The sequence below is a fragment of the Globicephala melas genome, chromosome 13, assembly GCF_963455315.2.
Source record: "Globicephala melas chromosome 13, mGloMel1.2, whole genome shotgun sequence".
Lineage (NCBI taxonomy): Eukaryota > Metazoa > Chordata > Mammalia > Artiodactyla > Delphinidae > Globicephala > Globicephala melas.
The window spans coordinates 82,212,425-82,234,829 of record NC_083326.1 but is presented as its reverse complement, the minus strand read 5'-3'; the positions used below and the strand labels follow the sequence as shown (position 1 = coordinate 82,234,829).

The following is a 22,405-nucleotide window of genomic DNA, read 5'->3' as shown; positions in this document are numbered from 1 at the left end:
GCAACTAAGACCCGACGCAGCCAAAAATTAAGATAAATAAATAATAAATTTTTAAAAACAGAACTGTTATAAAAAGTTATACAAAAAAAAGTTTTTCTATTTCTTTAATTTTGTACCCATAGGAGCTGGTGGATGTTCACTAAACATACTGTGATATCACTTCACAATGTATGTAAGTCAAATCATTATGCTGTATACCTTCAACTTATATAGTGCTGTATGTCAATTATATCTCAATAAAACTGGAATAAAAAAATAATAGCAACAAAAAATGCAATGGATGGAAACATTTAAACAAACAAACAAAAAAGGGGCTTCCCTGGTGGCGCAGTGGTTGAGAGTCCTCCTGCCGATGCAGGGGACACGGGTTCGTGCCCTGGTCTGGGAAGATCCCACATGCCGCGGAGCGGCTGGGCCCGTGAGCCATGGCCGCTGAGCCTGCGCGTCCGGAGCCTGTGCTCCGCAACGGGAGAGGCCACATCAGTGAGAGGCCCGCGTACCGCAAAAAAAAAAAAAAAAAAAAGGAAAGAAATTTGCTTTATGCTAACTTCCCCTTGATCTTCAGTGGCAGAAGCTCCTCACCGCTTGGCTCTGTGGCTGTTACTAACTGTTAGCAGCAACTCCAAGCCTGGGCCGCTCCATCCCGCATCCCCCAGACACCTGCTCAGCCAACGCAGAGGTTCTCAGAACTGGGCACATCTGTGGGATATTCTTTGTCCAAAAAGTTTGTGTCCGTTAAAGATGATGTACAAAGACTCTGAAATCTTCCTAAAACTCCTTTTTACATATTTCTTTCAAATGTCTCCTTTCCCAGTGTTTTAACAGTTAAAAAAAAAAATTGTGCTGGATTTCTCTCTTGTCCCTGCCACATTAAACAGCATTTTTCAGTCATTTTTCCTTGGGCCCTTCTAAAAAGGGTTATTGGGGGGGGGGTGGAAAAGATCCTGGCCTTTTGAGGACCTATCTTATTTGAGATACATTTCCAAAAAAAGGTCCTCCTCAAGCATGGGGCCAGCTGCTGGTGGTGTTTTTCGACTTCCGCCTCCTCGGTGGGGTCACTAAAGCATTCTCACCTCCAGTTTCTCCTGACTCTGCTCTTCCCAGCCATACCCACAAGGCAGCCAAACCACAGGCAGAAAGAGGCTGCCTGCCAGGGCTGACTAGCTAGGATTCCAAAGCCAGGGCTGCAGCAGGGCCCAGTGATGCCCAGGAGATGACAAAGTCACAGCTTGGTTCAAGGGTCAAGTCCTGCCCTGACCAGCAGCTTGACCTGAGGCAAGTTTTATCACCTCTCTGATCCCCAGTGACACAATCCTTTGCAGGGTTATTGCAGATGAAACGGGATGACAAATGCAGGGCCCCGACACAGGGATCGTGCACCATAATCAGTGCTGATCACGAGAGGCAAAGCCTGGACCCACAGGCCTAGCAGCACAAGAGGCCAGCCATAGATGCAGACCTACTTCGGGATGGAGGAACCACTGCTCTAGGATGCTAAGCTTTGGATGCCCTGGGCTTGGTACTTTGACCGCTTCTCCATCTACCGTTCCCCTCTGGAATCTTCTCTCATCTCATGGCTTTAAACCACCAGGTGTGCTGACCTCAAACATGGGTCTCCAGCCCAGCTTCTAACATGAACTTCACTTCCCCAATAAAATGCAAATTTCATGGTGACAGAAACATTGTTTTGTTTTCATCTCCATCTTCAGCACCTAGAACAGCACCTGGCTCAGGTAGGGGCCCAGTAAATAGTTGCTGAGAGAATAAAGAATGCTATTAGTTGAACTTAAAACTCCTTTAAGAACAAAGAATAAGAAAAATTAAACAACTGGTAGTATTCAGGTGAAACTATCTGTCGTTTTTTAACATCTTTATTGAAGTATAATTGCTTTACAATGGTGTGTTAGTTTCTGCTTTATAACAAAGTGAATCAGCTATACGCATACATACTGTCCCCATATCTCCTTCTCTTGTGTCTCCCTCCCACCCTCCCTATTCCACCCCTCTAGGTGGTCACAAAGCACCGAGCTGATCTCCCTGTGCTATGCGGCTGCTTCCCACTAGCTATCTATTTTACATTTGGTAGTGTATATATGTCCACGCCACTTTCTCACTTTGTCCCAGCTCACCCTTCCCCCTCCCCATGTCCTCAAGTCCATTCTGAAACTATCTGTTTTTATCCACGAGGGAAGAACAGAAGATTTTATCACACATCAGCAACTTCTCCGGAGCCTCGGGGTCCAGTTCCTTCCCTGAGCCCCAGGCACTGAGCTCTGGGTACCTTATCCCTGTGCAGTGCTGGGCTCAGAAACAAGGGCTCTGGGTTTGAATCCTGACTCTGGCACTTCCTAACCATGTGACCTTTGGTGAGAACTTCCCCCCTTATCTGTGCCTCAGTTTCCTCCTCTGCAAAGGGAGGAGGGTTGTGATGGTAGCCAAGCTGCTTGCAGGTCCTTAAGGTGGGACTTGAAATAAGCCAGGCGCTGAGAAACTGATTTACGTGCCATTAGCGGGAAGCTCCTGTGCTTACCTGCACATTTTTGTGGTTGAATTGAAAAGCTTCACTTTGTAGCCACTGTTGCAAATGAGCAGGAAGAGCTCCTTGGTAAGTGGCGGGTACCAGACCATACAGGTGGGGTAGCTGCCCTGGTCGGTTCGCTGAATGTCCAGGACTTCCAGGTGGTCTTTGTAGCTCTTGAGTAGATTATACTCGATCTACAGAGAAGCCCAGATGAATACGCATGAGGACTGAGGTGAACAAAGTCAGTCAACAGTCCTTTTCTGCGGAGAGACAGCATCAGGCCTTCTAGGAGAAGACTTGCCCAAACTTCTAATAAGCTACCAATACGGAGTATCCATTACGAGCAAGATGATGCCATTTAATACTCACGACTCCCCAGCAAAGCAGTACTGTTGTGCCCATTTTGCAGATGAGAAAACAGATGTTCAGAGAGGTTCAGTGGTTTCCCCAAGGTCACACAGCTAAGAAGTGGGAGGATGAGAATTCAAATCTAGGTCCAACTAACTCCAAAACCTGAACTCTTACAGTTATGTTGTACTGCTTCACTTATCATTATCTTGGGAACTTTTTGAGGGTAGGAACTAATTCATATCTAAATCTCAGCACTTGACAGTCATAAATTAGCAGCCTGCTGAATTTCACACATAGGTAGGCTTTGGTGGCCAGACCAGCATGGATGGACAGAAGGAAGGGTGGATAGAATAAAGGAAGTAAAGGGGGGAGGGAAGGAAGGAAGTTAAGATGGATGCACAGATAGATCGATTGATTTTGAATCTTTTGGCTCGATCATGTAATATTGCATTTGCCGCTGTCTCTACCTTTCCCTCTGATATTCTCTGAGTTGTCACATTGAGGTAAAAGCCTGGCCCTGTCCCCTAGACACACAGAAAGTGTAAGTGTTGGCTTCGAAACATACACTGAGAGGCGAGGGTGGCTGAGCTGTCGGTGCTGTGGGGAGTACCTCCACCCCGCCGTCAACGTGCCACTTCCCAGGAGCCTCCTTACTCAGGACACAGGTCCCTGTGTGGTGTCAGAGCCGTGTGAAGGCCAAGTGCCAACTCAGAAAGGTTTTCGCTACTTTGTCATACATTCATTTTCTCAGACAAACACAAGTACTGTGGGTCTGGTTCTGTGCCAGAAGCCAGGGAGGTAACGAGAACGAGACATGGTCCTGGTGACCAGGCAAAGGAAAATGAAACAGCTCACCAAGAGTCTGTCTCTCCCGAGGCTCAGCAGTCTCGGCTCATTGCTGTCCAGATGAACCCCGAACAGGACACTTCGAATGCTCTTGCGATGAGAACGAAGTCTTGCCAAATACTCCCAGACCCTTCGTCCATTTTTGACTCTCACCACGTAAACGGCCACGGTGAAACTTACATCCTGAATATGAGCGAAAGAGCAGAAGTTGCTCCTTTTTAGATTTTGTTAACTTAAGAATCATCACTATGTTTTTCATACTAACTTTGCTTTTAGAAATTTTATGCAAAAGGAAAACCTTTGTCTATTGGAGCAAGTAGTAAAATAATGCCCGTTTTGCAGATGAGAAAATCAAGGTTCAAAGTAGGTAGGTGGGGGCAGGGAGAGACGGTATTTGTCTGACACTATGGTCTTACTCTCCTTGCTGGTCCCCATCTCATTCTCTGTTGGAAACTGAAACCCTGACTCTTTCTGCCTCTGTCCTCCCTTCTCTTTATCCGGCTACACAAAATTTTAAAAGGTACGATTAAAAAATATATACATGATGGCTGAGAGTGACAGGGGTCGGGGAGAGGGCGGGAGCAGCCTGAAGCGACCTGGGGCGCCTGAGTCAGTGTGCTGCTGGGAAGCGTGTAAGGGACAGAGGTTCAAGTGAAGCCGGCTGCTTCCCCGCACCCCACCCCATCCCCCAAGAGAACTGGCATGAAGGGAGAGGTTGGGGGGGGGGTCCCAGAAAAATCTTTACTGAGATTAAGAGCCCTATTCACAGAGGGAAGGACCAGAATCCGAAATGCTCGGTGGAAGACTCCGCTTAAATGAGAATGTCATCTCGTCAAAAATCAAAGGGAAAGATAAAACCCTGGATGCAGAGAAAGGGTTCCGAAAAACCAACAAACCAAAATGAGCTGTCAGAGTAGCAGAATCCAAGTCTGGAAGTTCTGAGGCCCTGGTCTTGTTTTCAGGCAGAAGTCCCCCCACTTCCCCCACCCCTTTCTCCTTTTATAACAGCTTTATTGAGATATAATTCACCTCCCACACAATTCACCCACTGGAAGTGTACAGTTCAATGGGCTTGAGTATATTCACAGAGCTGTGCATCCATCATCACAGTTTTAGAACACTTTCATCACCTCCAAAAGAAACCTGTACCCTCTAGCAGCTACTCCCCATCCCCCCTAACTCCCAGCCCCTCCCCCTTGTGGCTTTAAATAAGGTTGCTGAGCCCCTGGACGGCACTCAGTGAAAATACTCACAGCGGTCGCCATATACTGGGAGTCATGGGAGAAGCTGACGTGAGTCACACTGGTTCTGGAATATTTGAAAGGCTCTGGGGTTTCACTTTCTAAGGACATTGCATCAAGAATGTAAACGGTCCCTTCTGTGAAGCCAGCTCCGAGGAGAGCTCCTGAAATCACAAGCCAGAGAACAATGGTCGAAAAGGACTTCATTCACTCAAGAAACATCGACTCCACGCCAGACCTTGTTCTACGTGCCAAGGAGACAGCAATGAACACGACAGACAAGGTCCTGAGAAGGAGAAGTAAACTGGAAAGCATGGCATCGTGGGATGACACCAGGCGGTACGGAGCTCTGCAGCGTCCAGGGGGAGAAGGCGTCCCATCTGGCCTGGTGCGGGGAGAGGGTCAAGGTAACCTTCCTGGAGCTGTGACAGCCAAGGGATTAGCCATTTGGATCTGTTTTCAGTTTAAAACCTAAGACAGGCTGACAAAATGAAAATACCTTCGGGGTTGTAGGTCAGACTCTGGACTCCAAGCCCCTTCTCAAAGATCCTGCTGAAGAGGTATTTTTTCTGTTCATAATCCCACACTTTGATCATCCCACAGAAACTCCCGATGGCAATGAGGGGTTGGTACGGGTGGCAGGAGATGGCACAAATGGCATCCTTGGGCTCTACAAATAACTTCTCAAGTTTGGTCCCATCTGCTGTTAAGTGGTACACTGACGCATCCGACGTTCCAATGATAAAATTCCTGTTTGCCAAGGAGAGACCCAACAGCATCAGTGTTTGCAGGGAATGGGGCACGCCAGCTATTCTGCTGCTAATTGCACATGAAACGCCTCTGTCGTCTGTAATTTAGTGACATTATTAACCCAACATCTCCAAAAATATACCACCAATACCCAACAGCCTCCATTTGCAAGTGAAAAAGCCCACATTTCTACATGTAAATTGAGTCATTAAGTATGCAGATGGACAGTCAGTTGTACAATTAGCTAATCTGCACATGCAAATATTCATTTGTGTATGCAAATATGGAGTTTGGTGCACACATACAGATGTGCCTGCAAATACCACAAGGGTAATTAAGCAGACTCACAGATAATTCTATCTTGAAATGTTATGGCTATTAACTATCAAATCCCTTTAACTGTAGTGCTAGGACAAACTCAGCTTCGAGAAAGGAGACCAACCTACAGCGAAGGACTCCAGAGGCAACAGAGATTAGAGCCCTTTCCAGCTTCCCACCACTAGACATTCTTAACAGGAGAATGATGCTTCACTTAAAAAATCGATTGTGATCAGCCAAGGAGATCCGTCTGCAAGGCAGGTAAAGGATTGACTAGGGAGGCCAGTACCCTCGAGTTCACATCCCAGGAATAGGAAGAAGATCCCACTGTACACAAACTAAAAGAAGACATCACTTTTTGACCATGCAAATGATGAGATTCATTAACAACTCACCTTACAATAAAAAGGTCACCTTTTAAAGTGTAGTCTGGAGGATAGTTTGTATTTTCAGTCGGAGGAGTTGCCGGGGTTTTTGAGAAGGACAGGCTTCTTATGGAGCTCAGTTTGAAGTGGCTGTACCAGTTCACAATGGACAGGGTGTGATCGTAGAACTTGATGTTACCCCGAATGTCACCTGTGACAACATAGCTGAAATGGAGAATAACGTCGGTTTGTTAAATAATGGTAATGAGTACCATCTATTGAACACCTAATTATATGTCAGCCCCTGGACGCCGGGCATTGTAAAAACTTTCACTTAATACTGCCCTGGGCTTCCCTGGTGGTGCAGTGGTTAAGAATCCACCTGCCAACGCAGGGGACACGGGTTCAAGCCCTCTTCTGGGAAGATCCCACATGCTGCTGAGAAACTAAGCCCATGTGCCACAACTACTGAACCTGCGCTCTAGAGAGGCCGCAAGCCACAACTACTGAAGCCCACGTGCCTGGAGCCTGTGCTCCACAACAAGAGAAGCCGCTGCAGTGAGAGGTCCGCGCACCACAATGAAGAGTAGCCCCCACTCGCCGCAGCTAGAGAAAGCCCGCACGCAGCAGCGAAGACCCAACATAGCCAAAAATAAAAACAAATAAATAAATTTATTAAAAAAAAAATATTGCCCTATGTGGCTGATTTTACTGTCATCCCAGTTCACATCTAGGAAACTTAAGGCTCAAGGCCTCAGATTGCCAGATTTAGCAAATAAAAATGCAGGATACCCAGTTAAATTTGAATTTCAGATGAACAATGAGTAAATTTTTAGAATAAGTATGTCCCATATATTGCATGGTCCCAAATGCAGTTGCCCCATGCAACATTTGGGACGTACATAAACCTGGCAACCCTATCAGGGCCACGTGGCTAGGCTATGCAGGGATCCAGGTGTATCTTATGCAAAGTCCATGCTCTCTGCTCTCCTCTTCCCTGCCCCGCAAGATCAGCCCCATGCAATGGCAGTGGGCAGTGATTTACATCCTCTGCCGTAAGACTACAGATGACAACAGAGTCCGTCAACCATTCCTCTGAAATCACGCAGGCTGGCAACGAGATACAGGAGGACACTGCTGTGAGAGCAATCGATTGTAAAACCCTGTCCAGTCACCACAGCCAAAGGCAGTGCTGCGTGACAAAACAGCTTTTATTTCCAGTCCTCAGAGCCATCCCAAATGAGCTTGTTTTTTTTTAAAGCCTCTGACATAATTCTAATCATGGGGGGCGGGGGGAGGTGTGGGATGAATTTTCTCTTATATACGCAAAGTGATTAAATGAGGTTTCTGATTAATAAGCAAGGCAGGTGGGCCGAGTAATTGGCGAGAATGTCATTCACAGCCCTCTGCTGGACAGAAATGGCAAAACAAGCCAAGTGTTTTCTGAGACCTTTTCCAGAAAGGGCTCTGGGGTCCTGGCTGGGTTTTATTTAACATGGAGAAAAGGAAACCCAGGCCTGGTCTTCCCTGGGTCCTAACCCCCAACAATTAAAAGTTGATTGCATCATCAACTGCAATTCTACTACCGTCTTTTCTCATCAAGTGAGTGAAGATGACGATTTGCATTTGTCTTTGTAAAGCCACGCCAGGACCTCACTGTTCCTCTGTATTAAAAGAAAGGGTCAAGAAAGCAATGGGCTTCTGGGAAGCAGATGACACAGTGACTCCAACCATGTGGGCAGGGTTCTTGTCACGAGGCAATCGTCTCCAGCACACTGATAATGGCTGTTTTACCTAGAGCTCCCCTGTACCAGATGACATGCTAAGAGTTTTACAAGGCTTGGGAATTCCCTGGCGGTCCAGTGGTTAGGACTCAGAGCTTTCACTGCCGGGGCCAGGGTTCAATCCCTGGTCGGGGAAATAAGATTCCGCAAGCCATCCTCACAAAGTCACTCTGGAGGGACAGTATTGTTATGCCTACTTTACAGATGGAAGACTGGAGGCTCAGCACATTTAAGTCCCTTGTCCAAGGTCACTTGGCAAGGAAGGGATGCATCTGGCAATGTGAACCCCTTTATGACTGAGGCTAAGGCATAAGGCTTAGATCATCTATGTGCTCCCGCAGCCTCTCAAAATCAAAGAGTTAGGGAACTTTATAAAGTTATGTTGTGGTTCATCTTTTCATGATGGGTAAATGTTATTCTGTAATCAGAAAAAAATATATAGCTATTTATGTCCTTTTCTTAAATTTAAAGTATAGGCAAAATAAGTCTAATTAGGTCAGAAGAAAAAAAATTAGTTACTTTTTGTTTCACCAACACAAAAGGACTGTTAAAAGTAATACATGCCTGGGACTTCCCCGGTGGTGCAGCGGTTAAGAAGCCACCTGCCAGTACAGGGGACACAGGTTCGAGCCCTGGTCCGGGAAGATCCCACATGCCGCAGAGCAACTAAGCCCGTGCACCACAACTACTGAGCCTGCGCTCTACAGCTCACGAGCCACAACTACTGAAGCCCGCATGCCACGACTACTGAAGGCCATGTGCTCTAGAGCCCATGCTCTGTAACAAGAGAAGCCACCGCAATGAAAAGCCTGTGCACCGCAATGAAGAGTAGCCCCCTCTCGCTGCAACTAGAGAAAGCTTGTGCGCAGCAGCAAAGACCCAACGCAGCCAAAAATAAAATAAATAAATAAAATATTAAATTACTATAAAAAAAGTAATACATGCCCATGATTTTTTTTTTAAAAAAAGCAAACCAATCAGTACAAATGAGACTATAAAAAGAAGTAAATCCACCCCCATCCTTGATCCTAGCTCTCAGTTCTTTTCCTCAGAGGCAGCCAGTGTTTCCAGTTAATTGGCTCTCCCCAGAAACAATCCATGCATATACAACATACGTGTATACCTCCAAAAGGGTTTTAAAATAATTTTATAATCATCTATAGCTACTTTTTAATTAATTAAGTACCTGTCAACTGTAGTAAGCACAGTGATACCCTCCTTCTGCAAATGAACCAGTTTACAAGGTGTGATGTGGGGAAAGCCCAAAGAGGTGGAGGCAGACCGTGGTGGGCGGTAAATGTCCCAGACAACCAGCTTCCCTTCCATTGTCGCTGACAGTATTTGGGTTAAATTCAAATGAAAGACTGACTGGCTAAATTTTCCCACGAGCTTGTTGAATGTCTGCATTTCAAGAGACAGGTTATGAGTTACCTTTGGTAGTAAATATAAAACAAAACATTTATCAACACGACGTTTTACAATGTTTTACCTAAATACAGTAGGAAAAAAATAAAGTAAAAAAGAAAAAATCATTTAAAAAAACCCTCCCCCATGGATTGCCATGATCAGGCAGTTCTGAACCTCTGAAGGTTTGCTACGAGCAAGTGAAGGGTTATATACTGGCTTAATTGAACTGTTTGCTTAAAGCAAATGAAGGAGTGATTAATCATCGTTTATACCTGTTCAACTTCTCTTATTGAGGTTTCAGAGACTGATAAAGAAACTAATGTTTGTCGTGGACAAAGCATGCTCCAGCTGTAAAACATTATAAAACAATTCTCTCAGTTTATTTTTGATCATAAATTATTTTCCCATCAGTGGAAATTTAAGTGCTGTACATAGAAATGCCCCAAGACTTCTTAAATGTGTGCTACGTAGGATAAGGCACTAGGCCATCCTTCTTAGAGAGTGTCTTAGAAATGAAGCATAGAAAGAACCCAGAGCACTGAGTGAACCCTCAGTGAATGTTTACTGAATGAATACATGAAGGAAACTCGGCGATCTGTCATATGATACAGTAAGTCTCCTGCCTGACTCTCTACTTAGGCAGAGAAGATCCTAAGGTGGACCTCTTTGACTTGAACACAAGAGGGTCAGTAGAAGCACAACTGGTCAAGCAAGGACATCATATTCTTTCTAAGAACAGCCCTGTTTCAACACGAGGCATTTTTATCATTTCAAACTGCAGCCGATCCTCATTCTTTGTGGATTCGGTATTTGTGAATTTACTTACTTTCTGATATTTATTTGTAGCCCCGAAGTCAATCCTCGTGGCATTTTCACAATCATTTGCAGATGTGTGCATGTGCCAAGGGGTGAAAAACGTGACATTCCCAGCTGAGGTCAAACAAGGCAACTCTGTGCCTTCTTGTTTCAGCTCTCAAACGAGAGACAAGTGTCCTTTTCCTAGCCTGTTTAATGTGATGTTCTAAATTTTTTTGGTGTTTTTTTTTGTGTGTGTGTGTGGTACACGGGCCTCTCACTGTTGCGGCCTCTCCCGCTGCAGAGCACAGGCTCAGGATGCGCAGGCTCAGCGGCCATGGTTCACGTGCCCAGCCGGCATGTGGGATCTTCCCGGACCGGGGCACGAACCCGTGTCCCCTGTATCGGCAGGCGGACTACCAACTACTGCGCCACCAGGGAAGCCCTTTTTGGTGCTTTTTGTTGGTGATTTTGGTATTTAAATTGGCTCTTGACTATGGTACTGAAATGCTGTCTAGTGCTCCTAAGCCCAAGAAGGCTGTGACGTGCCTTACAGAGAATACACCTGTGTTAGATAAGCCTCATTCAGACAGGAGTTCTATCTAGTGAGTCCAACATTAAGGAACCAACATTATATATTAAATATGGTGTCTTTAAACAGAAACATACATAAAACAAGGTCATGTATCTGTCAGTCGGTGAAAGTACTGTGACCCTAGGCTGGCAGGAGCCTATTCCTGTATCTCTCCTAGGAGCAATGATTCAGCATCCGCTAATTCAGGTCTACAGAGACCTTACAGAACATAACTGCTGCAAATAATGAGAACTGACTGTATTTTTTTTTTGATACTTTGATGTATGAAAAGCAAAGTTTGCAGACAGGATAATCTTGCCTTGTGTCCATCGTCTTTTGGCATGCCCTCTTGAAAAATAAAGTTTTATTGGTCAAACCAAAGGTGAAGAAGGGAAGCAGAAAAATCATTGTCAGCTGCACAGTGAGAGCAGGTTATGTGAGTATCAAAAGCAGAAACTGCTGCAGAAGACAGGACTGGAGGTCCACCTCAGGTGCAATCACTCAAGGAAAGCAGGAACGATAAAACGTTCCCCCCAACACCTGGCTCACCACCTTTCTACTGGCTCTGAAACATCTAAATACCCAACATCATCTTTTAAAAATGGTCCTATCGGGCTTCCCTGGTGGCGCAGTGGTTGAGAGTCCACCTGCCGATGCAGGGGACACGGGTTCATGCCCCGGTCCGGGAGGATCCCACATGCCGCAGAGCTGCTGGGCCCGTGAGCCATGGCCGCTGGGCCTGCGTGTCTGGAGCCTGTGCTCTGCAACGGGGGAGGCCCCCACGGTGAGAGGCCCATGTACCGCAAAAAAAAAAAAAAAAGGTCCTATCTATCTATCTATCCATCCATTGACTTATTTTTGGCCCTGCGTCTTTCAGGATCTTAGTTCCCCCACCAAGGTTGGAACCCATGCTGCCTGCATTGGGAGCACCGAGTCTTAACCACTGGACCGCCAGGGAAGTGCACCCAGTATCATTTTTATTGCTCTGAAAACTGAGCAGCTTAAAGGGATCCACTCATGTTCAACTGCTTTACTTATTTCACCCCAAATTAACTTTCATCTTTTGTCATGTGCACACATACATTATAAAAATCATCACTTTCTTGGGTATTTTCTCATGGTAGTAAACTTTCTTTGCCATTTATTTATCTATTTTTAAAATATTTATTTGGCTGTGCTGGTTTTTAGTTGCGGCCCGAGGGATCTTTGCTGCCGCGTGTAGGATCTTCAACTGCGGCATGCAAACTCAGTTGCGGCATGCAGGATCTAGTTCCCTGACCAGGGATCGAACCCAGGTCCCTGAATTGGGAGTGCAGAGTCTTAGCCACTGGACCACCAGGGAAGTCCCTGCCATTTATTTTTATCCATATTATTTTGAACAATCTGTCCATTATTTTTAACTGGCCATTCAGTATGGTAAAGGACCTAAGTAAAAATTTCAAATTATTTTGCAATATAAAGATACATACAAAGAGAAGCCCAAAATGACTAAGCTGACACACACATATTTATTCTCCACAGTCAGACGTAAGAAAAAGCACAACAGGCATACTCACTTTTTCTGTTAAAAGTGGGGCACTGTGAACAAGTATATCTCCCTCTTCATACTGATAAGCATAGGAAAAAAAAATCACTACTAAAAAAAGACTTGGTTTCCAAAAGAAGAGCTACATAACAGCAAAAATCAAAACAAATGCATCTGAACAGCGTCAGAGCTTTGCAATTTCTACAGGTAGGATAACCTGCTGTCTCTAGGGACATCTAGAAACATTCTGAAAAAAAAGTAAATACATAAAAACGCCACAAATGATTGTGATTAAGTGGTAGTTAATGCAAATCTGAATTCTACATTTATAAGGCTTTGAAGCTATAATTAATACCTGAAGGAATGAATATCACTGAAAATCAGCAATTCAAAGCGTTTTTGTTTAGCGTTTTTTTATTGAGGAAAATTCACTTAATATAAAATTAACCATTAACCCTTTTAAAGTGTAAAATTTAGTGCCATTTAGTACATTAACAATACTGTGCAACCATCATTCCCTCTAGTTCCAGGACACTTTCGTCAGCCCAAAAGGAAGCCCTCTATCCATTAAGCAGTCACCTCCCATCCCCCCCAGCCCCTGACAACCACCATTCTGATTTCTGTCTCTATGAATTTACCTATTCTGGACAGTTCATATCAATGGAATTATAGAGTATGTGGCTTTTTGTGTCTGGCTTCTTTCGTTCAGCATAATGTTCTAAAGGTTCACCCACAGTATGGCAGGCGTCTGTACTTCATTGCTTTTAATGGCTCAATAATATTCCATATATGGATAGACCACATTTGGTTTATCCATTCATTAGTTGATGGGCATTTGATTTGTTTCTATCTTTTGATTATTGTGAATAATGCTGCTGCTATGAACATTTGTGCATAAGTATTTGTTTGAACACCTGTTTTCAATTCTTTGGGGTATATATCTAGAAACTGGTGGGTCATATGGTAATTTTATGTTTAACTTTTGATATTTTTTTAATCTCATGATTTTTCCCTGTGTCAGTATACATATGACCAATCTGTTTGTTAATTCCTTTTTGAAAGGGAATAAAGTCCAAGATCTTGAAAAACCCTTGATCTTGAATATATTTTAGACCTTAAATATATTCACATAAATATTTGCCACATTACTTTAAAAACTTAAATGAAATTTAAATTATCTGCTTCTGATTTAATATGCTAATTTCCAATGGGACTAAAATAAATGCTATAATTAAATCAAAACATTTTAATATATGTTTATTGCTTTCTAAGTAGATACTATATTGTTACATTACCAAAAGATCTGTACTTAAAGAATAAACACATACTTGTTTATACATTTAAAACAAATGAAAATATTTCTACTTACCCACTTATAATATATTGCTTGTGTTTTACTATTGCTCACCAATTCTTTATTATTTGTTGGATTAAAAGTAAGGTAGCTCTGAAATATAAAGTATGAAAATATGTTACATTATAATACATTTTCTGTTTCTCTATGGTTAAGCTGAATGTTAAAGTTAAATTATTTTATTTTATTTTATTTTATTTTTTTTGCAGTACAAGGGCCTCTCACTGTTGTGGCCTCTCCTGTTGCGGAGCACAGGCTCCAGACGCGCAGGCTCAGTGGCCATGGCTCACAGGCCCAGCCGCTCCGCGGCATGTGGGATCTTCCCAGACTGGGGCACGAACCCGTGTCCCCTGCATCGGCAGGCAGATTCTCAACCACTGCACCACCAGGGAAGCCCTAAATAATATCTTTAATTAAATAACTGAGTAGGAATATAAAACAGAAAAGACATGGGGGATTTCCCTGATGGTCCAGTGGTTAAGACTCCACACTTCCACTGCAGGGAGCACAGGTTCAGTCCCTGGTCAGGGAACTAAGATCCCACATGCCTCGTGGCATGGTCAAAATAACAAAAACAAACAAACAAAACAAAAAAATGAGAAAAAAAAAGACATGGCATTTTGTAAGCAATAGGAATATAATTTAAATACTGAGTGTTAAAATTAATGGTCTCAAACGTGTTTCCTTTCTTATTTAGTCTTATTTATTATAATTCATCATCTATAAATTGGAGCAAGCAAAAGTAAACTAGTATATTCACCAATAACCTTTATTCTGTGTCCTTTTGGACAAAGACTGCTGTGTATTCATTTCTAAATTTAACAGGGCCACAAGGGAACTTGGAATGAATGCAAAATATTGGAAGGGGGTTCTGATTCCTGCCAAGATGGTGTGTAGCATGGGTTGCCTGGCTCCCTCCCCAAAAATCAACCCTGCAGACACTATAGAAGTGAAGGAAACCTGAAATGCAGAAACTAAGTAACAAGTGAGAAATCCCTGGGGAGACAAGGCATAAGTCTTGAAATGATATATGCATGGGAGGCGGGCAGCTGCAGCCTGACATGGAGGGCTGCAGGAGACAGATGAGAGATGGGTTGGAGAAATGCTTCGTTTGTTTTTTAAAGATTTTTTTGGATGTGGACCATTTTTAAAGTCTTTATTGAATTTCTTACAATATTGCTTCTGTTTTACATCCTGGTTTGTTGGCACTGAGGCATGTGGGATCTTAGCTCCCCAACCAGGTACCAAACCCGCCCTCCCTGCATTGGAAGGTGAAGTCTTAACCACTGGACTGCCAGGTAAGTCCCAAGAAATATTTTATTTTCTTTGATTTTTTTTTTCATCTTTATTGGAGTATAATTGCTTTACAATGTTCTGTTAGTTTCTGCTGTATAACAAAGTGAATCAACGATATGCATACATATATCCCCATATCCCCTCCCTCTTGCGTCTCCCTCCCACCCTCCCTATCCCACCCCTCTAGGTGGTCACAAAGCACCAAGCTCATCTCCCTGTGCGATGCAGCTACTTCCCACTAGCTATCTATTTTACATTTGGTAGTGTATATATGTCCATGCCACTCTCTCATTTCGTCCCAGCTTACCCTTCCCACTCCCCGTGTCCTCAAGTCCATTCTCTACATCTGCGTCTTTATTCCTGTCCTGCCCCTAGGTTCTTCAGAACCATTTTTTTTAATCCATATATATATGTTAGCATATGGTATTTGCTTTCTGAGAAATGCTTTTTAAGTTCCATTCCTGCCTCTCCCACCCCATGTCCTATTCCTTGCCTATTGACTGCTGCCTCATTTCAGGAATGTAAACTACCAATGCCAATGTCAGATGATCAATTTCAGGACAACACAAAGGCCTGGGTGGGGTGAAGAACTGGTGAAAGCAAGTGCATGGATCAGGCCTCACAAAGGCTGAAAATCAGCCTCAAATCACCTCAATCTCTGATTAGACCGAGGCGACCACTTTGCCAAAGGCCTCTAAGAAGCGAAAGTAAGTCTTCCTTGGAGTAAGTTATTATCAACCTGAGCCTCAAATTATTCCTATGCTTTTTAAAGCACAACATCTAGCATTCAATGAAAAACAACCAGGCATAGGCAAGAGACATGTCCAAATGACTGAAAAACAAGGGAGAAAAGTAATCTACAGGGCTTCCCTGGTGGCGCAGTGGTTGAGAGTCCGCCTGCCGATGCAGGGGACGCGGGTTCGTGCCCCGGTCCGGGAAGATCCCACATGCCGCGGAGCGGCTGGGCCCGTGAGCCATGGCCACTGAGCCTGCGCGTCCAGAGCCTGTGCTCTGCAACGGGAGAGGCCACAACAGTGAGAGGCCCGCGTACCGCAAAAAAAAAAAAAAAAAAAAGTAATCTACAGAAAGAGACCCCCAGGAGATCCAGGTTTTTTATGGCTGAGTAGTATTCCATTATATATATGTACCACATCTTCTTTATCCATTCATCTGTTGATGGACACTTAGGTTGCTTCCATATCTTGGTAATTGTAAATAATGCTGCTACGAACACTGGGGTGTATGTATCTTTTTGAATTAGTGTTTTTGTTTTTTTCAGATATATATCCAGGAGTGGAATTGCTAGGTCATATGGAAGTTCTATTTTTAGTTTTTTGGGAAACCTCCATATTGTTTTCCACAGTGGCTGCACCAAGTTACATTCCCACCAACAGTGCACGAGGGTTCCCTTTTCTCCACATTCTCTCCAATATTTGTTATATTGTGGTCATTCTGATAGGTGTGAGGTGATATCTCACTGGGGTTTTAATTTGCCTTTCCCTGATGATCAGCAATCAGATAACTCTATTTTTTTAAAAAAATCAAGTGGAACTTCTAGATCTGAAAAAAAAATGGTTTAAAAAACACAAAATGGAAATTGAGTTATTTTTAGTGAGGTGGATGGACATAGAGTCTGTCATACAGAGTGAAGTAAGTTAGAAAGAAAAAAACAAATACCGTATGCTAACGCACATATATGGAATCTAGAAAAATGGTACTGATGGACCTAGTGGCAGGGCAGGAGTAAAGATGTAGATGTACACAATGGACTTGACAACACAGAGGGGGAAGGGGAAGCTGGGACGTAGTGAGAGAGTAGCATCGGCATATATACACTACCAAATGTAAAATAGATAGCTAGTGGGAAGCTGCTGCACAGCACAGGGAGATCAGCTCAGTGCTTTGCGACGACCTAGAGGGGTGGGATAGGGAAGGTGGGAGGGAGGCTCAACAGGGAGGGGATGGGGGATACTAACACAACATTGTAAAGCAATTACACTCCAATAAAGATGTATTAAAAAAAGTGAATAAAGCATAGGGTGGGAGAAAAATAAATAAAAATAAAGAATAAAAAACAAAGGACCTCCCTGGTAGCACAGTGGTTAAGAATCCGCCTGCCAATGAAGGGGACACGGCTTCAAGTCCTGGTCTGGGAAGATCCCACATGCCGTGAAGCAACTAAGCCCGTGCGCCACAACTACTGAGACTGTGCTCTAGAGCCCACGAGCCACAGCTACTGAGCCCGCATGCCACAACTACTGAAGCCCGTGCGCCTAGAGCCCATGCTCTGCAACAAGAGAAGCCACTGCGATGAGAAGCCCATGCACCACAATGCAGAGTAGCCCCCGCTCGCCACAACTAGAGAAAGCCCATGCACAGCAACGAAGACCCAATGCAGCCAAAAATAAAATAAAAATAAAAAATAAATAAATTTATTTAAAAAGAAAAGAATCCGCCTGCTAGTGCAGGTTCGAGCCCTGGTCCAGGAAGATCACACATGCCGTGGAGCAACTAGGCGTGTGCACCACAACTACTGAGCCTGCACTCTAGAGCCCACAAGACACAACTACTGAGCCCATGTGCCACAACTACTGAAGCCTGTGCGCCTAGAGCCTGTACTCCACAACAAGAGAAGCCACCACGATGAGAAGCCCGCGCACCACAACAAAGACTAGCACCCACTCGCTGCAACTAGAGAAAGCCCGCACTCAGCAACAAAGACCCACGGCAGCCCAAAAATAATAATAAAAATAAATAAATAGGGCTTCCCTGGTGGCGCAGCGGTTAAGGATCGCCTGCCAATGCAGGGGACACAGGTTCGAGCCTTGGTCCGGGAAGACCCCACATGCCGCAGAGCAACTAAGCCCGTGCGCCACAACTACTGAGACTTCACTCTAGAGTCCGTGAGCCACAACTACTGAAGCCCGCGTACCTAGAGCCCGTGCTCCACAACAAGAGAAGCCACCGCAATGAGAAGGCCGTGCACTGCAACGAAGAGTGGCCCCCGCTCTCCTCAACTAGAGAAAGCCCATGCACAGCAACAGAGACCTAACGCAGCCAAAAATAAAAATAAATAAAAATTTTAAAAATAAACAATACATCTTTAAAAAAAATTATGTTGGGTGAAAGAAGCCAGAGCCCTCCACAAAGAGTCTATTTTATAAAATTCATTAAAATATGCAAAGTAACATTAATAAACAGGAGAGTCGATGTTGGGAGATGGATAGAGGGAAGAGATCATACCTTGAAGGCCATAGTGAGGAGTCTGGGTTTTATTCTAAGGACAAGGGAAGGCATTGAAGGATTCTGAGTCAGGGAGTGATATGATATAATCCGTTTTGCTTATTTAAAAAATATTACTCTGGGGCTTCCCTGGTGGCGCAGTGGTTGAGAGTCCGCCTGCTGATGCAGGGGACACGGGTTCGTGCCCCGGTCCGGGAAGATCCCACATGCCGCGGAGTGGCTGGGCCCGTGAGCCATGACCGCTGAGCCTGCGCGTCCGGAACCTGTGCTCCGAAACGGGAGAGGCCACAACAGTGAGAGGCCCGCGTACCGCAAAAAAAAAAAAAAAAAAATCACTCTGACTGCTGTGGGGAGATTGGCAAGGGTGCAGCAGCGTGCAGTAGAGATTAGCTGGGAGGATGCAGAGGTCATGCAGGCAGAGGTGACTGTGGTCTGGACTAGATGGTGGCAGTGCAGACAGGGAGGAGAGGAAGGAGTCCAGCATCGACCTTGGAAATAAATGGTACTTACAGCCATTGGGATGAGATACCCAAGAAGCAAGCATGGCAAGAAGAGGAAGAGGCAGAAGAAGAACTCCCAGAACCAAACCCTGAGGAACGCCAAGATTTAGAAGGTGTAAAATGAAAGAAGAAGCCACAAAGGAACCTGAGAAAGAACGGCCGGGGAGACAGCAGGAGAAGCGTCTTGTGACCCCACTGGGAAGGGTGTGATGAGGGTTCAACAATGTCTGTTTGATTTGGGAACACCAGTGACCGTGATAAGCATAGTTCTGATAGAGCTGTGGGTGGGTGGAGGACAGATGAAAAGAACAGAAATGTCCATCAGCAGAGGATGGATAAATAAGTTGTGTGACACTCAAAGAACAAAAAACTGTACAGCAGTGAAAGTGAATAGGAATTACAGCTCAAGAATCGACATCAGTGAATCTCAGAAACAATGCTGAGCAGATGAAGCAATTAGTCTGATTCCAAACATAGAAAGGTCAAGAACAGGTAAAATGAAAGAAGACAGTATTGAAGGATACATACATCACTGGGGAAAAGTATAAAGAAAAGCACAGGCAGGTATAACACAAAATTTGGGATAATGGTTAACTCGGGCGCAAAGCTTGGGATGAGATCGGGGAGGGGAACACAGGGGTTTCTAGGGTTTCGGTAACATTCTATTTCATGATCCAGTGGTGAGCACACAGGTACATTTTATTTCTTCCTTAAAATGTACACATTTTGCATGTATGCCTTATTTAGCAATAAAGTGTAAAGAAGTCAACTATTTCTTGCAAAAAAAAAAAAAAAGTAAATGAGACGAGGAAGTAGAGAAAGCAAGTGTGGACAGCGCTTCTGAGAAGTTTCCCTGGGAAGAGGGGCAGAGGGCGTAGCTGGAAGGAGACGTGGGGTCGGAGGAGTTCTCTCAGGACCAGTGGTCCTGAAGCGTGTTTATTCTCAGTAGAGGGAGAGTTGACAGCTGCAGGAGAAGGGCCCTGAGGCAGCCAGCGGTGTGGGGGGGATCTAGTGCGCTGGCCCTTCGCCGCAGTCAGAGGGGAAAAGAGAAGATGGCGGGGTTGAAGGTGTGTTGCAGGCTGGGGAGGGAGAACAGGCCCGTGTTTGTATCTGATGGCTTCCATTTTCTCAATGAAACACGGGGTTGGGGGCGGTCACCCGCTGAGCATGGGAAGCAGGGAGTGGGGAGGTGGGACGAGCAGGTGTGAAACTGTCGTCTCTGGAAATGAAAAGTGTCACAGCCGACCAGAGCGGCCAAGCCAGGCCCAGGGCCATCTTGAAATTCGTGACTGAATTGCAAGTAGGATGAATCCGCTGGATTGGGTGCTTCTCCCCAGCTACATTCAGCCCACTGGGGTCCAGGTCCAGAGGAGGCTGAGGGTGGGGCTCACCCAGAGCTGGGGGGCTTGTGTGGTGCTGTCCAGCAGCACTTCCCGTTGGGGTGGAGGTGTTCTAACACCTGTGCTGCCAACAATGTAGCCACCAGCCGCATGTGGATAATGAGTGGCTGAAATGTGGCTAGTGAAGCCGAGGAAATGAATTTGTACTTTAACTTTAATCAATTTCCATTTTTGTTTGTTTGGGTCACGCCACGCGGCTTGTGGGGATCTTAGTTCCCCAACCAGGGATTGAACCTGAGCTCCCTGCAGTGTAAATGCGGAGTCCCAACCACTGGACCGCCAGGGAATTCCCAAAATTTCAACAGCCATGTGTATTTAGCAAAGTTGCAGTATAGAAATCAGTTGAAGTTCTATACACTAACAATGAACATTCTGAGAAGAAAATTAAGAAAACAATTCCACTTAATAATAGCATCAAGGGGCTTCCCTGGTGGCGCAGTGGTTGAGAGTCCGCCTGCCGATGCAGGGGACACGGGTTCGTGCCCTGGTCTGGGAAGATCCCACATGCCGCGGAGAGGCTGGGCCCGTGAGCCATGGCCGCTGAGCCTGCGCGTCCGGAGCCTGTGCCCCGCAATGGGAGAGGCCACAACAGTTAGAGGCCCGCGTACCGCAAAAAAAAAAAAAAAAATAATAATAATAATAGCATCAAAAAAAATACTTAGGAATAAATTTAGCCAAGGAGGTGAAAGATTTGTACGCTGAAAACTACAAAATGCTGCTGCTGCTGAAAGAAATTAAAGAAGACGTAAATAAACAGAAAGACAGGGGCTTCCCTGGTGGCGCAGTTGTCAAGAATCCACCTGCCGGGAGATCAGCTGGGTGCTTTGTGACCGCCTGGAGGTGTGGGATAGGGAGGGTGGGAGGGAGGGAGACGCAAGAGGGAAGAGATATGGGAACATATGTATATGTATAACTGATTCACTTTGATATAAAGCAGAAACTAACACCATTGTAAAGCAATTATACTCCAATAAAGATGTAAAAAAAAAAACAAAGAATCCGCCTGCCAATGCAGGGGACACAGATTCAAGCCCTGGTCCGGGAAGACCCCACATGCCACGGAGCAACTAAGCCCGTGCGCCACACCTACTGAAGCCCGTGTGCCTGGAGCCTGTGCTCCGCAACAAGAGAAGCCACCACAATGAGAAGCCCGCGCACCGCAACAAAGAGTCGCCCCCGCTTGCCACAACTAGAGAAAGCCCGCATGCAGCAACAAAGACCCAACACAGCCATAAATAAATAAATAAGTAAAATAAATCTATTAAAAAAGAAACAAATAAAATAAACAGAAAGACATCCATGCTCCTGGACTGGAAGACAATCCTGTTAAGATGACACGACTACCCAAAGCAATCTATAGATTCAATGCAATCTCTATCAAAATCCCCAATGCATTTTTGGTAGCAATAGAAAAACCCATCCTAAATACCCAGGTATGGCTGGTAGCTTTGAGAAGTAAGGAAATTGTGGGGGGCACTTCCCTGGCGGTTCAGTGGTTAGGACTCCGCGCTTTCACTGTCAAGGGTGCAGGTTTGATCCCTGGTCGGGGAACTAAGGTTCCACAAGCCATGTGGTGTGGCCAAAAAAAAAAAACAAGGAAGGAAATTTTTTTGAGGGAGCAGAAGGAATGTTGGCGGAGGGAGAGCAGGAGAGACATAAAGCTGATAATGATGTGTGCCTTGCTGAGTCCAGTCACCCAGACCCCCTGCTTGGGTTCTGGTTCACACAAGCCATGTACATCCTTACCACAGTGTCTGGTACACAGTAGGTACTCAATAAATGCAGGTGAATGGCGGCTGCGAGCATGAATGAGACGATGCAGAGCAGCAGAGTCAATGCTCTGGGTGCCCTCGGCAAGTCACCTCACACAAATCGAGAATAATAACTCCCCTATAATAAGAGCAGTTCAGAACATGCTTCTAGAATAAGAAAGGCTGCTAGCTGGGTAACTTTAGACCAGTTATTTGATAGTTAATCGTAGTAATATGAATCCCACAGTAACATCTTCTCAGCATGTTTGCATGGGTTACATGAGATATTGTATGCAAAGAACTTAGCACAATCTGGCACATAAGAGGTGATCAAAAAAATTAGCAGAGCTTCCCTGGTGGTGCAGTGGTTGGGAGTCCGCCTGC

At 44.9% G+C, this 22,405-nt stretch overlaps 1 protein-coding gene across 3 annotated transcripts in view; it reads right to left on the bottom strand.

Moving 5' to 3' along the window:
* Positions 1 to 22,405, bottom strand: part of CFAP251 (cilia and flagella associated protein 251) — a 90,737-nt gene that overhangs the window by 50,078 nt on the left and 18,254 nt on the right. For all 3 annotated transcript variants that reach the window (XR_009566512.1, XM_060311066.1, XM_030860219.2), the window contains exons 8-15: positions 13,847 to 13,924; positions 12,509 to 12,559; positions 9,363 to 9,577; positions 6,423 to 6,617; positions 5,459 to 5,709; positions 4,972 to 5,123; positions 3,728 to 3,901; positions 2,531 to 2,715 (exon numbers count right to left, since the gene is read on the bottom strand). Coding sequence is in view for 2 of the 3 variants with exons in the window: in XM_060311066.1 (XP_060167049.1) it covers positions 2,531 to 2,715; positions 3,728 to 3,901; positions 4,972 to 5,123; positions 5,459 to 5,709; positions 6,423 to 6,617; positions 9,363 to 9,577; positions 12,509 to 12,559; positions 13,847 to 13,924 (1,301 nt within the window). In the remaining variant the exon portion in view is untranslated. The remainder of the gene's footprint in view (positions 1 to 2,530; positions 2,716 to 3,727; positions 3,902 to 4,971; positions 5,124 to 5,458; positions 5,710 to 6,422; positions 6,618 to 9,362; positions 9,578 to 12,508; positions 12,560 to 13,846; positions 13,925 to 22,405) is intronic.